Here is a 12,479-nt window from a genome sequence, read left to right on the forward strand (position 1 = left end):
TTTTTGCCGTGGTTTGATCTGATTATTGTTGTTTCTGGGATAACCTTAGTAATTGTTGTGATGTATTTTTCTAGTCTAGAGATGTTTTCGTCAATTTCATTTTTATTTTTTGGAGTGTTTTGGAATTTGTTTAGCAGGAGGTTATTTGTGTTAGCCCAGTTAACTTTATTATACTGTTTGAAGTACTGTCAGTAAAGGTTTAACCTTCACACTTGGCTTTTGGTGGGTAATCACAGTAAGTTAGTAGGTTATTTTAATTATTTTCTCATAATGATGTTGTAATCATGTAATTAGTTGTAATTAAACAACTTTATTTTTTCGATTACATTTAATTTACACTAGAGAGCAAGACAATTATTTTCATTATTCATATATAAATGCAAAGTTACACATTATGATTTAAATCTCATTTTATCCTTCAACTTAGTATGTCACATTCCGTTTATATACTTCGTGCAGAAAGGTTAACAGCTGAAAATCGCGTTTTTTTAAATACTTTTTTAAGTCATTTTGAAAATTATATTTGAAACATAAAAAGTCGCCAGTTGTGTAAGCAAAAATCAAAATACAATTTAGAAAAATGTGTGTTGTGTTTCATTATGATTTTGAATTTTTTATATGGTGAAACCTAAGTTCAAGAAACGATACGCCAACCACAAGTCATCCTTCGCCAACGAAAAGTACGAAAAAGAAACTGAACTTTCCAAGGAGATTTGGAGGTTGAAACGAAAGAATCGTGCCCCAAAGATTACTTGGAAGACAGTCCGTAAATGTCCACCGTTCAATCGTGCTTCGCTGAAATGTTCACTCTGCCTTAGCGAAAAATTAGAAATTGCCACATTCGACCAACCCGAGAAACTGTTAAATTCAAGGAATGAACTGATCTCGAAATGTCGGCATGTGAATAAGTTCACCCTCAAACTCCACGACACCAAAGACTGAAATGACGTCAATTGCTTTGACGAAGACTTTACAGTGCACAGTATATTTTTGTAAACTTGAAACGAATTTTTTGTATAGAATTTTTGACTGAAGATCGTGACGAAAAGTTGCGTGAAACTTTAAGTATCAAACAATTCTTATCTCAACTTCAATTTATTGTGTGAAACATTTTATAAATGTTTTTAATAAAATGAACGATGTTAATCACTTCAGTGTTGAAAATCGCTTTTTACTGTTGTTAAGGTTATTTTTCTCCTAGTTATATATTTTATGTTTATTAATAACGAGTTTTCTAAAATGAACGATGTTAATCACTTCAGTGTTGAAAATCGTTAGCTATCTTTTTCGTATATCTATTTTGAATAATTATATATTATTTTGAGGCTTTTTATGTTTGACTACACATCATTTGTATGATGATCATCTTAAAACAGTTTAAAATTATTTTTAAAAATAGGAACGATGTTAATCACTTCAGTGTTGAAAATCGTTGGTTATCTTTTTTGTTAAATATTATTTTGAAGATGGTTCAATCTTTTGAGGGTTTTTTATGTTTCATTACATATCTTTTAAATGGTGATCATTTTAAAACAGTTTAAATTTATTTAAAATAAAGGAACGATTTTAATCACTTCAGTGTTGAAAATCGTTTAATATCTTTTTGTAAATTGTACGTCATTTTGAAGGTTAGATTGGTTGGGTTGGTTGGGTTGGTTATCTTTTTTAAATATTTTAAATATTTATGCAGGCTCCTTTTTCTGAGATTTCTTAGGGAAAATACTAACAGGGTGGAGTTTGAAGACTTGAACATACGTTCACAGGGGAAATTCACAAATTTTCATGTTTTTAATAGATTTGTGGTCTATCGACCGAACAAGATGAACCATAACTAAAGTGTGTGTGCATGTTAGTTGAAGATGTATGTTAGTTGTTGACGTCTTAGTGCATTGATGGATCTGATGTGCATGTTATTATCATTTGGTGAAGGTTTTCCGTTGCATCCTTGTTCAAGTCCCCTAGGTAGTGTAGATGATCAGCTAGCAGCAAGTATCCCCATGCTGCCCCGTTGCTGGCTATGTAAAAATACATTGTTGATGTCGGCCAGTTCGTCCCAGTGATTGTGTGTTCCAGGGTGCGAATTCTCTCGGTGTATTCTTGTCCGTATTCTCCGATTTCGTATCTTCTTGGATTTGCACCTCTGGGGACATCTATGACCAAAGTCAGTGTTGCTATGTCTCCTTCGTATGTTAATTCGATTTTGATAACTGGTGTCGCAATCATGGTGATAATATGGTGTGATGTGAATATCTAGTGCGATGATAAATAATGCGATTAGTAGCCTAATATATACTAAAATATCTTCAGTATTGTAAGGAAAAACGAGTACGAACGTTTCTGTTCTGCTGCATAAAAACGGATACTTCTCCTGTAAGAAAACAGCGCGGACCAATGAGTTAAAGAAAACGCTTGTCGGGAAAGTTGCTCAAGTCCTGCAATGAACTGGTCGGAATATAAGATAAGTTTAATCCTTAAGAAAGATGATCTAAATCCAGATCAATCTTATGAAAGAATAAAGGACAGATACGACAACTTGACGGGAGACTTTGAAGGGTTAGTCGCGCAACAACGGGAACGAGATAAGTCGGTAGGATCGGAACAAGTTGAATGAATGATTCATTGCAAATGTAACATTTAGTAGCCTGTTCATGTCTCAACTTTTCTTCATCAGACACAACTGGATCAGATCGATTCTCATAGATTTATCTCCATTATCTCGCCTTGAATATAATCTTATAAATTTCTCAGCTGCATCAGGTCCAGTTTAAAAATAAGGTGGTTTATAGAATTTTTCGTCGGTACAAGTCGTATATACGGAAAACCGTCTGCGATGTGTTTCATTTCCTTTGATGTCCACGATTCCTTAGCTCCACCATTTTTCGATCCCCTTTTCGGTTCCAAAATGCATTCAAAGTCTCCATAGATGATGAATGGAATTTTCATCATTGGACGAGCATTGTTGAAAAAGAGTTTGTCTCTTTCGAATTTGTCACCTTTTAGCGGAAATCGAACGGCTTGTAATCCACGATCCTGAAGCGATGTAATAAATTAATATTATTATTTTTTTTAACGATCATTTTAACGATGTCTTTGCTTATTCTTTTTCACTTTTCTCTAAGATTGTCTCATTCCCAAAACAAAACTAATACTACTCTGTTCGTTGAATGAGTATAGACATTTAACGACTTTAAAATAAAAGATTTAACTTTCTCCTAGTAATACGAAGCTCTTGATAAAAGACTCTAATTGACTTAATTGATTTAACATATAAGTAAGCGTCCTCTAGTAGTAAAGATGTTCAATTAGGAAATTTAATAATTGAAAAACTTATAGATACCTTGCAATGTTTATGATAATCAGTCAGGATTCTTTCAGTTGTACAACCATGCAGACAATAGTTACAAAACCTTGTTTGAGTTTTTTGCTTATTGTTCTGTTTTACCAACAATCTATTCAAATTTTTAATCCAAACGTAATTTGAATTTCCGTCATCGTCTGCGATTAATAGAAGATTGACGTGAAGTTGAGCATTATATTTTTCGGTGACTCTCAGCGGAAAAAACCCATCCTCATCAAATCCAATGAGATTTATAGAGACATCGTTTTGTTTCAAAGACAAGTGTTTTTTTTTCTCAAATTCATTTAAAAGATAAAACATTCTAATGCACCCCAAAACCTTTTTTAAGAAAACAAAAACATGAAAAGAAAATAAATAATAGAAAATAATTCTCCATCCCAAAGTCAATCTCTTGACCCATATCCACTTTTCCAATATTGTCAACTTTCTTATTTATTTCATTGAAGAAGTTCTCAACAAAGTCCAGCTCTTTCAGCTCAATTTTAGCCAAATCGGCAAAGTCCATCTCCATATTCACATTGAAATTGGATAAATCGATGTTTGGTTCTGAGGATGGAATATTAACTGCTGCTACAGGTGGTTGATGAGGAACATTATCAACTATCTCATCCAAAAGTTCCATCAACATATTATTTCGAAATTGCTGATGGTTGTTCTCTTGGACAGGAAGAGGATCGAAATTTTGATTTACATCTAGATACGGTGGAACAACCATCTCTTGATTGCCATAAACTACATTAAAAAGAAAAAACAAAATTTAATAAGTATCATTTTGTTTAAATCAAATAACTCAACTCAGATTTAAAAAAATAATGATAATAATAAAAAAATAATCCAGGATTATAACTTTTAAAAGAAACTTCTCTATTCTCATTCGATCTTACTCTATCGTAAAACAATCCATTTTTAAACAATGACAAGTGAATGAAAAAAAATACATGTTTGTATTTCTTATAAGCAAGTGTATGCCCCTTGGGAATATAAAAATCAACAATAAGATGAAAAAATTTTTTTTCTAAAATTCATTCTCGTTATAAACTAATAGAACAAATGATAAGTCTTTTTTATTTTTGAGTTGAGTAATGTCCATGAGGCAGTGTCTTTATACCACAATCAAGGATATATCTTTAAGGCTTCTTATTAGTATGAATTGTAAACAGTTGTATACAGGTGCTTGTGTAATTGGTTTTTCGATGGAAAAACAGCATAGCAATAGTGACAACAGTTAGAATATTCCATTTTTGAAAATGCGATACAAAAATTTCAAGAGAAGTTAAGTCGTTGACGAATCAAATAAAGTGACAAAATTTCTTAACAAAACTTTAAAATTTATACAGTTGAACTCATGTAATTCGAATTCTCAAGGGACCGAGAATTTTGTTCGAATTACATGATTTTCGAACTAGATGAGTTTTCTCACTTAGCTTCAGTTAATTACCCCATTTAATTGATGTTTAATTGAGCAGAGACTCAAAGGCCGCGCGCGACTAGGCGCGCTGGAACAACCCAAAAAAATAATAAAAAATACACCCCCCTAACCACTATCACCAAAATTTCATATCCCTTTAAGATATATAATGTTACACGAAATATGTAGGGTTCATTTGCAATCAGGTACTTTCAGAGGAAACATGGATAAGGTTTTAAAGCATCCATTCAGTATGCTTATATCCGGTGGCCGTGGAGTCGGAAAAACAGTTTCCACTAAAAAGTTACTGAAAAACACGAACATGATAATGGATGTTAAACCAGATAGAATTGTTTGGTGTTATGCGAAACATCAACCTACGTTATTTCAAGAGCTATTGGAAATCGACCCAAATCTCGAATATCATGAAGGTATTCCAGAGGATTTATCATCAATGTTTGATCGAAACGTGAACAACCTCATCATCCTGGATGATCTGATGGATGAGAGTGGAGATAGCAAAGCTGTTTCTCAACTGCTCACCCGTGGAAGACATGATAACATGTCGGTTATTTTCCTTACACAAAACCTTTTTCATCCTAAGCAGAGAAGCATAAGTTTGAACACAGATTACATGGTTATCTTCAAAAATGTTAGAGATAAATCTCAGTTTACGAGTCTTGCAAAACAGTTTATGCCGAGTAACGTAGATTTCCTGAAATGGGTGTTCGAGGATGCAACCAAAATTCCACATTCGTATTTGTTTTTGGATTTGAAACCTGACACCGATGAGCGATTGAGAATAAGGACAAACATTTTACCGCAAGAAGAACCAAAGTATCTTTATATACGATAGTTTTTTCATAGACTTGCATCAGTCGCTAAGAGGAAACCAAGGAGAAAAGACATCAAAATGTCGAAACGCATGAAAAGAAATGCATCGATGATCAGGGCACTCCATACATGTTCACCTAAAGATAGAAAAAACATCTTCAAATCCACAAAGCCGGATCTAGTGAATGCATTATGTGATTGCATGACAAATGTTGTGTATGGTAAAATTCCGATTGGAGCACAGACCAAAACCCATCTTCGAAAGAAAAAGAAGGTACTTAAACAGTTGACCAATCCCAAAGTGTCTACAGTTCGAAAGAAGTCATTGTTGATACAACACGGAGGAAACATCTTTTCTAAGATAGCTGGTGCTCTCGCTAAATTCTTTCCAGGAGATTTCTCATGAAATGAGCAGCTCGTATGCCAACAAAAAATTCGTCCTTCTTTCTCCTCAAGTTTACGAATACCTACTTCAAAGGGCTAGAGAAAAGAACATTAGCAATGCCCTTGCACCGCCTGAAAAAAACGCTTTGAATAATGCCGAGGACAATATGAAAACAGTTTGGGATAGAGAAGATTTACATGAGGATGAAAAAGTTATAGTTTTCACTAAAGAACTTAACAACTTGAGAAGATATCGTGAGTCTCTGATGCATACAAAGGAACAAAAAGAACCTCGTTTAGGAAAGACAGATGATGAAGCTAAGCAAACGAATATGGAGGAGTCTGTCAGGGAGAAGAAAAACCGCAAGATGGTCCCAGAAAATAAAGAAAAGGAAAAAGCAGCGGAGACTGTCATACCGAAAGAAACAAGAATAGAAGATGTTCTGAATACTATTCCAAAGTCGATGAGAAAAGAAGCAAACCAAGTCCTTAGATTCATAAAATCTAATCCTGAAAGGTTGAATTGGAATCATAACAAAGAAGTGATTTACGAGGGAAGCGTTTTACATGGGTCCAATATCGGTGATTTGCTACATGATATGCTAGGTAACAGAAAAAGAACCATCTCACCAGCTCAATTTAGAAATATTTTTTCAAAAGCGTTGGTTAACATTGACATGCCAAAGGAATGGATCAAGAATGTGAAGATGAGGGAGAGTGTTGAAATGCAAGACAAAGAGAACTATGCTTTTAAAAATGTAAATAGGAAGCGATCTAGGTCCGCCCCATATCCTATAAATTTTAATTCTGCTTCTAAACCCCAAATCAATTGGTTGTCTTCAACATCATTGAAAAACCGTTAGGGTTGTCTAGTTTCTTTCATTTGCAGTTTAACTCTTCAAGTGTAAGGATGGAGCCGTTATTAAAGCTGAGAGATATTTTGAGAAGATTACGATGTTTGATAGCATGATGTGGTTCAACTTTGATTATTGAAAACAGCCAAATTGATGGGATTGATGATGATGAGCAAATGACTTCATTGTAATATATATATTTTTTAAATCATAATGGTAAACGAAGAAAAGAAAAACAATATATTGAGTGAGTTGTATCACTCTTTAAAATCACCTGTGTCATATTCTTCTCCCTACAAACTATATAAATCTGCTAGAGTTCGACTTCCTAACTTGAGATTAAAGGACGTTAAAGAATGGTTGATGAAAGATCTAACATACACCCTACATCATCCCATCAGAACTCATTATAATACGAGAAGAGTCTTGGTGCATGAAATAGATGAACAATGGCAAGCGGATTTATGTGATATGCAAAAACTATCAAAACAGAATAGAGGATATAAACACTTACTGGTCTGCATCGATATCCTATCAAAGTTTGCTTTGGTGCGACCATTAAAATCCAAAAGCGGTCAAGATATATTGAATGCGTTGAGTGATATTTTCTCGAAAGGAAGAAAACCGAAAATTCTACAAACGGATAGAGGAACGGAGTTTTTGAATGCTAAAGTCCAGAAACTACTTAAGGATGAGCGGGTAAAGTTTTTCACAAGTTTCAGTGAACGTAAAGCATCCGTTGTTGAAAGATTCAATAGAACACTGAAAGGTTTGATGTTCAAATATTTCACGAAACACGAGACGAGAACATACTATGATGTCTTGCAAGAGTTAGTTGATCGTTATAATAATGGATATCACAGATCTATAAAAACCACCCCTTCAAAAGTAAATCAAAACAATGAACTGAAAATTTGGATGACTCTCTACTCGAAGAAGAAGAAAAGGAAGATCTCAACAAAGCTGTACAATGTTGGAGATCATGTGAGAATAACTCTTGAGAGGGGTACCTTTCATAAAAGCTATTTAGAGGGATGGAGTGAAGAAATTTTCATCATATCACACAGACTTCCAGGCAATCCAGTCGTTTACAAAGTGAAGGATCAAGCAAACGAACGCTATCGAAGGGATTTTTTTATCAACAAGAATTACAGAGAGTTTACGAGCCTGACTCGTATAAGATTGAGAAGATCATCAAGAAGCAACGACAACCGAACGGCAGTTGGAAGTATCTCGTCAAGTGGAAAGGATACCCTGAAAAGTTCAACAGCTTTGTGAATGAAACTGATTTGAAATCATTAAAGAAATGAGTATTGATAAATTCTTCGTTGTTTTACCAAGCGATAGTTCCATGAACATTTACCCGGATAATAAACTTTCAAGCTATACAACCCATTTTCCGAGTGAGATTAATGTTGATCCAACAAGATGGGAAGTAGCCTTGCAAGAGGTAAATTTTCCTCGTAGTTGGTTTAACATTCGTAAAGGACATAATGTAATATACAAACGTTACTATAATCTCAAAGAGAAAGAGAAAGATGAGTTGATAGAACAGTTTAGTGCTCAAGAAAAACTCGAATTTCATCATAACAAAAGAACAGTTACCAAACATATTGAAATACCATGTGGACACTATGAAAATATTGAAGATTTGATTAAGGTGTTGAGTGAAAATGAAATTGGTGATCCGAGGCCTCTACGTTATAAATTCGATAGAGTTTCAAGAAAAACACAAATCAAAATGATGATTGATTGCGGAATTTTCATGAACAATTCTGATATCGCAAGAGTTTTGGGATTTAAATCAGACATGGAGGAATTCTCTACCAAAGGTAGTATGCTGAAGCTGGAGACGTCAGTTGCTGACATGAACCGCTCAATGGATAACATATATCTTTATTCAGATATCATTGAAAATCAACAAGTTGGTGATTTCAAGGTTCCTTTACTGAAATCATCCCAATTAAGACGAAATTCGGCGAATTGAATTGAATTCATTATGATAAACCATATTATCTAAAGTTGAGTAGGGAAAACATTGGTAATATTACAATCAATATTAGGAATGCAATTGGAGATTGTGTCTCATTTGAATTTAGGAAGGTGATCGTAACCATAGAGGTATAAAGAAAAACAGGAGTTGAATGTGTCGGTAATTGGTCGTTAAAGTCTTTTGATTTCTTTTATAAAATGTATCAAAAGAAATTCTAAGCTCGCCCGATGAAATAAGACTTTTTAGTAGAACTCAAGTTTGCTATGAACATTCTAATAATCAGTATTGAAGATTCTCGCCTTTTAATATACGAAAATTAGATAAGAATTCGTCCACGAAGCAAGTTTATGTTCCATTTCGCTATCCGCTCAATTTTGTTTTGAAAAGATATTTTCTCAAGCTAGAAAATGAAAAGTTCTTTATAAGCACACACGATTTCAGACTCAATGTGTAGACATAAAGTCGCTGGAGAATTTTGGAGGAAAGTATCAAGCAATAGAGTTCACCTTAAGGAAAACATTGATCTAAAAATCTTATCATTTGATGAAGGATTGCCAAGTTTACAGGCCTTTTTTTAGTCCAAATATTTTCTTACACTGATGTCAGAAACAATGAATCTCGTCTCATCTAATTTCTAAAGCTTAAATGAGCCAATAGGATTTCATCCATGGATAAAAGAGCTCATTAAAAATGCACGATATATGAGATTATGAGCATGCATACATCGTAACTTTTTTAATCGTAGGGCGAGCTTGGTTACAATAGCATACTTCTCCTGTTTCTTTATACCTCCATGTCGTAACGTTGGTCTTTAGAAGAATCACTTCAAGATTTTATCAATAATGTCTCAGATCGGATATGGATTACCTGCATATAGAGGGGTTGTCATGCAACGTGGTTATGGATTAGGTGGATTATTCAGAGGATTGATGAGAGCCGTGAAGCCGCATATCAAATCTGGTCTTAAACAAGTCGGTAAAAAAGCGATGAAAGCTGGAATGGAAGTTATTTCAGATGTCAGTCAAGGTCAAAACTTTAAACAATCATTGAAAAGGAGAGCAAAGCAAAATACTGAGGAATTACTTTTTCAACCCTTTAAAAAAAGAAAGACCAGCAAACCAAAGCCCATTCGCAAACCAGCAAGCAGAGGGAAAGGGCGAAGAGGTAGACCAACAAAACCATTCGGAATCTTGTAAAGAAACATGGAATCTAAAGACAAAAGTCATATCGAATGTGCTCTCTCTGACACAGATCTATTTACTCCAGCTTTTGTTCAATCCGACATTCAAAGTGGTACATTTGAGGAGATTTACCCTATTACTAAGCTTGAAGATAATGGACCATTGGAATTTTCTATCAAGAATGCAACTGATATGTTTATTGACTTTGCAAACACCTATTTCAGGATAAAACTGCGATTGAAGAAGGGAGATGGAACACTTCATGCTGTAACGGATAAAGCATCCGTTGTCAATTATCCTATCGCATCATTGTTTAGTCAATTAGATGTTTATTTAGGAGGTACCTTAGTCAGCTCATCAAACAATACCTACGCATATCGATCAATCATTGAAACTTTATTGAACTATGGACCAGATGCTAAGGAATCTCAATTTGAAATGGGATTGTTCAGCAAAGACACTGCAGGAGAATTAGATGAAACTGATCCAGCTAAAGATAACGAGGGGTTAAAGACAAGAGCTTCATACACAAATGAAAGTAAAACTATAGAGCCGATTGGGAGACTGCATACTGATTTATGTAACCAAGGCAGATTACTTTTGAATGGGTTACCACTTCGATTAGTGTTCCATAGAAACAATGATCAATTCAGCATAATGGCTACTGCAAACAATCCAAAAGTCAAGATAACCGATGCAGTACTTTGTATAAGGAAAGTTGAACTGACTCATCATAAGTTCGTTGAAATTCAAAAACATTTAGAAAAGAATGTTGCATCTTACCCTATAAACAGAGTGCTGGTGAAAACCAATAGTATTGCTGCTGGATTAACAAGTTTGAACTGGGATAATTTAATCCTTGGTCAATTACCAAACAGAATTTTTCTTGGAATGATTGATAACGACTCTTATACTGGAAATTATAAGAAGAACCCTTTTAATTTCAAACATTTTGATGTGAGAGATGTAGCTGTATATGTTAATGGAAAGACTCTATCGCATCCTATGAAACTGAATTTTACAGATGGGGAATACTTGGAAGGATACAGAAGCTTATTTACCGCAACTGGAAAGATTAATCGTGATGAGGGGATGGGTATAAGTAGAAGAGATAACCCTAACGGTTACAGTCTTTTCGGATTCGACCTATCAGCAGCTCTATGTAACGGACCACATCAAGAACCTACACAAGAAGGTAGTTTGAGAATTACCTTAGAATTCGCAAGGGCTTTACCAAATACCATTTCAGTTATAGTTTATGCTGAATTCGATAATTTGATTAAAGTCAATAAGGTCCGAAACGTTTTGAAAGACTTTTAATGGATACATCTCAATTGTTATGTGCTTTGAATAACGACCCTCAAATGGATGAATATGAGAAAAGAGTCCTTGCTAAAGACGAGTTTATGAGAGCAAGGCTTTCTAAGAAAGGAGTTTACATTTGCAACGAAGAACCTTCAACAAAAAGCGGTAGTCATTGGATGTTAATCGTAACAAAACCAAAGGAGACATATTTTATTGATTCTTTTGGAAAAAACCCCAGGCTACTATGGATTACTCGCTAAACTGAAAAGATTAAAGAATAAAATTTTTTCATTGGAATATGCAATACAAGACTCGTTATCTACCCTATGTGGAGAATATTGTTTATTTTATGCTTATCATATATGTAGAGATTTCCCCTTAGACTTTGTAAATAGTTTTTTCACAAACGATTATGTTCGAAATGATCAAAATGTAAAAGAATTTATATGGAGAAAGTTTCCAGGACATGAACGTATTAGCACTAATATTTTTTGGTTTGCTCAGAATAAAAGATTGTACAATAAAAAACACAATAAAAAACAAGTGTTGTTAATTAATTTCTCAGAAAAAAATCATCTTTCGAATTATCTACATAACTATTTAAAAATGACTTATGTGTTGAAAATTGAAATTTAGTATTCATATATTTACTAAGCTTATTGACTTCCAAAATAAATAAAAATATTCCAGTGCCTTTATCCATTGGAGTGTCTTGGAATAAACAAATCTGTGGGTATTTATACATTGTAATCCCCACTCTAATGTTTGTGTTCGGAATCTTTACATATGTGAAGTCTGTTCCGTTTGCCGTTGTCTTTTCGTAAGGTTCAAAGTTCATTACCTCAATACTATCTTGGAATTCGTCAACCAATTCGTATAGAGCGTAGATCTGCAGATTTGTCAGGAATTTACATTGAGCCATCACTTCATTCATATCTGTTTCATCCAATAGCTTAAGAATGGTTAAGAGTACCTTCTTGATATTATCGACGCCTTTGATACCAAATCTTCGTAGTCCCTCTGGTGAATCTGGATAGAAAGACCTGATGACCAGGGTATCTGCTGGGTCTTCATCTCTTGCATACACCAATTTGTGACTGCTGAGACTCATCGCATCTTTTTTCTCTGATATTTTTCGGTCTTTGTTAGGTGTGGAGGTGAT

General features: G+C 34.2%; 1 protein-coding gene across 1 annotated transcript; it reads left to right on the top strand.

The window, feature by feature from the left end:
• Positions 1–10,033: 10,033 nt before the first annotated feature.
• LOC136817729 (uncharacterized protein F54H12.2-like) lies at positions 10,034–11,332 on the top strand. Its single transcript, XM_067074044.1, has one exon. The coding sequence runs from the start codon at positions 10,034–10,036 to the stop codon at positions 11,330–11,332; it is 1,299 nt and encodes a 432-aa protein (XP_066930145.1).
• The last annotated feature ends 1,147 nt before the right edge of the window (positions 11,333–12,479 follow it).

The sequence above is a fragment of the Clytia hemisphaerica genome, unplaced genomic scaffold, assembly GCF_902728285.1.
Source record: "Clytia hemisphaerica strain Z4C2 unplaced genomic scaffold, Clytia hemisphaerica genome assembly, whole genome shotgun sequence".
Classification (NCBI taxonomy): Eukaryota; Metazoa; Cnidaria; class Hydrozoa; order Leptothecata; family Clytiidae; genus Clytia; species Clytia hemisphaerica.

Bases quoted from the DNA above. Each gene is read 5' to 3' on its own strand.
- LOC136817729 (XM_067074044.1), top strand. From the start codon at position 10,034: ATGGAATCTAAAGACAAAAGTCATATCGAATGTGCTCTCTCTGACACA.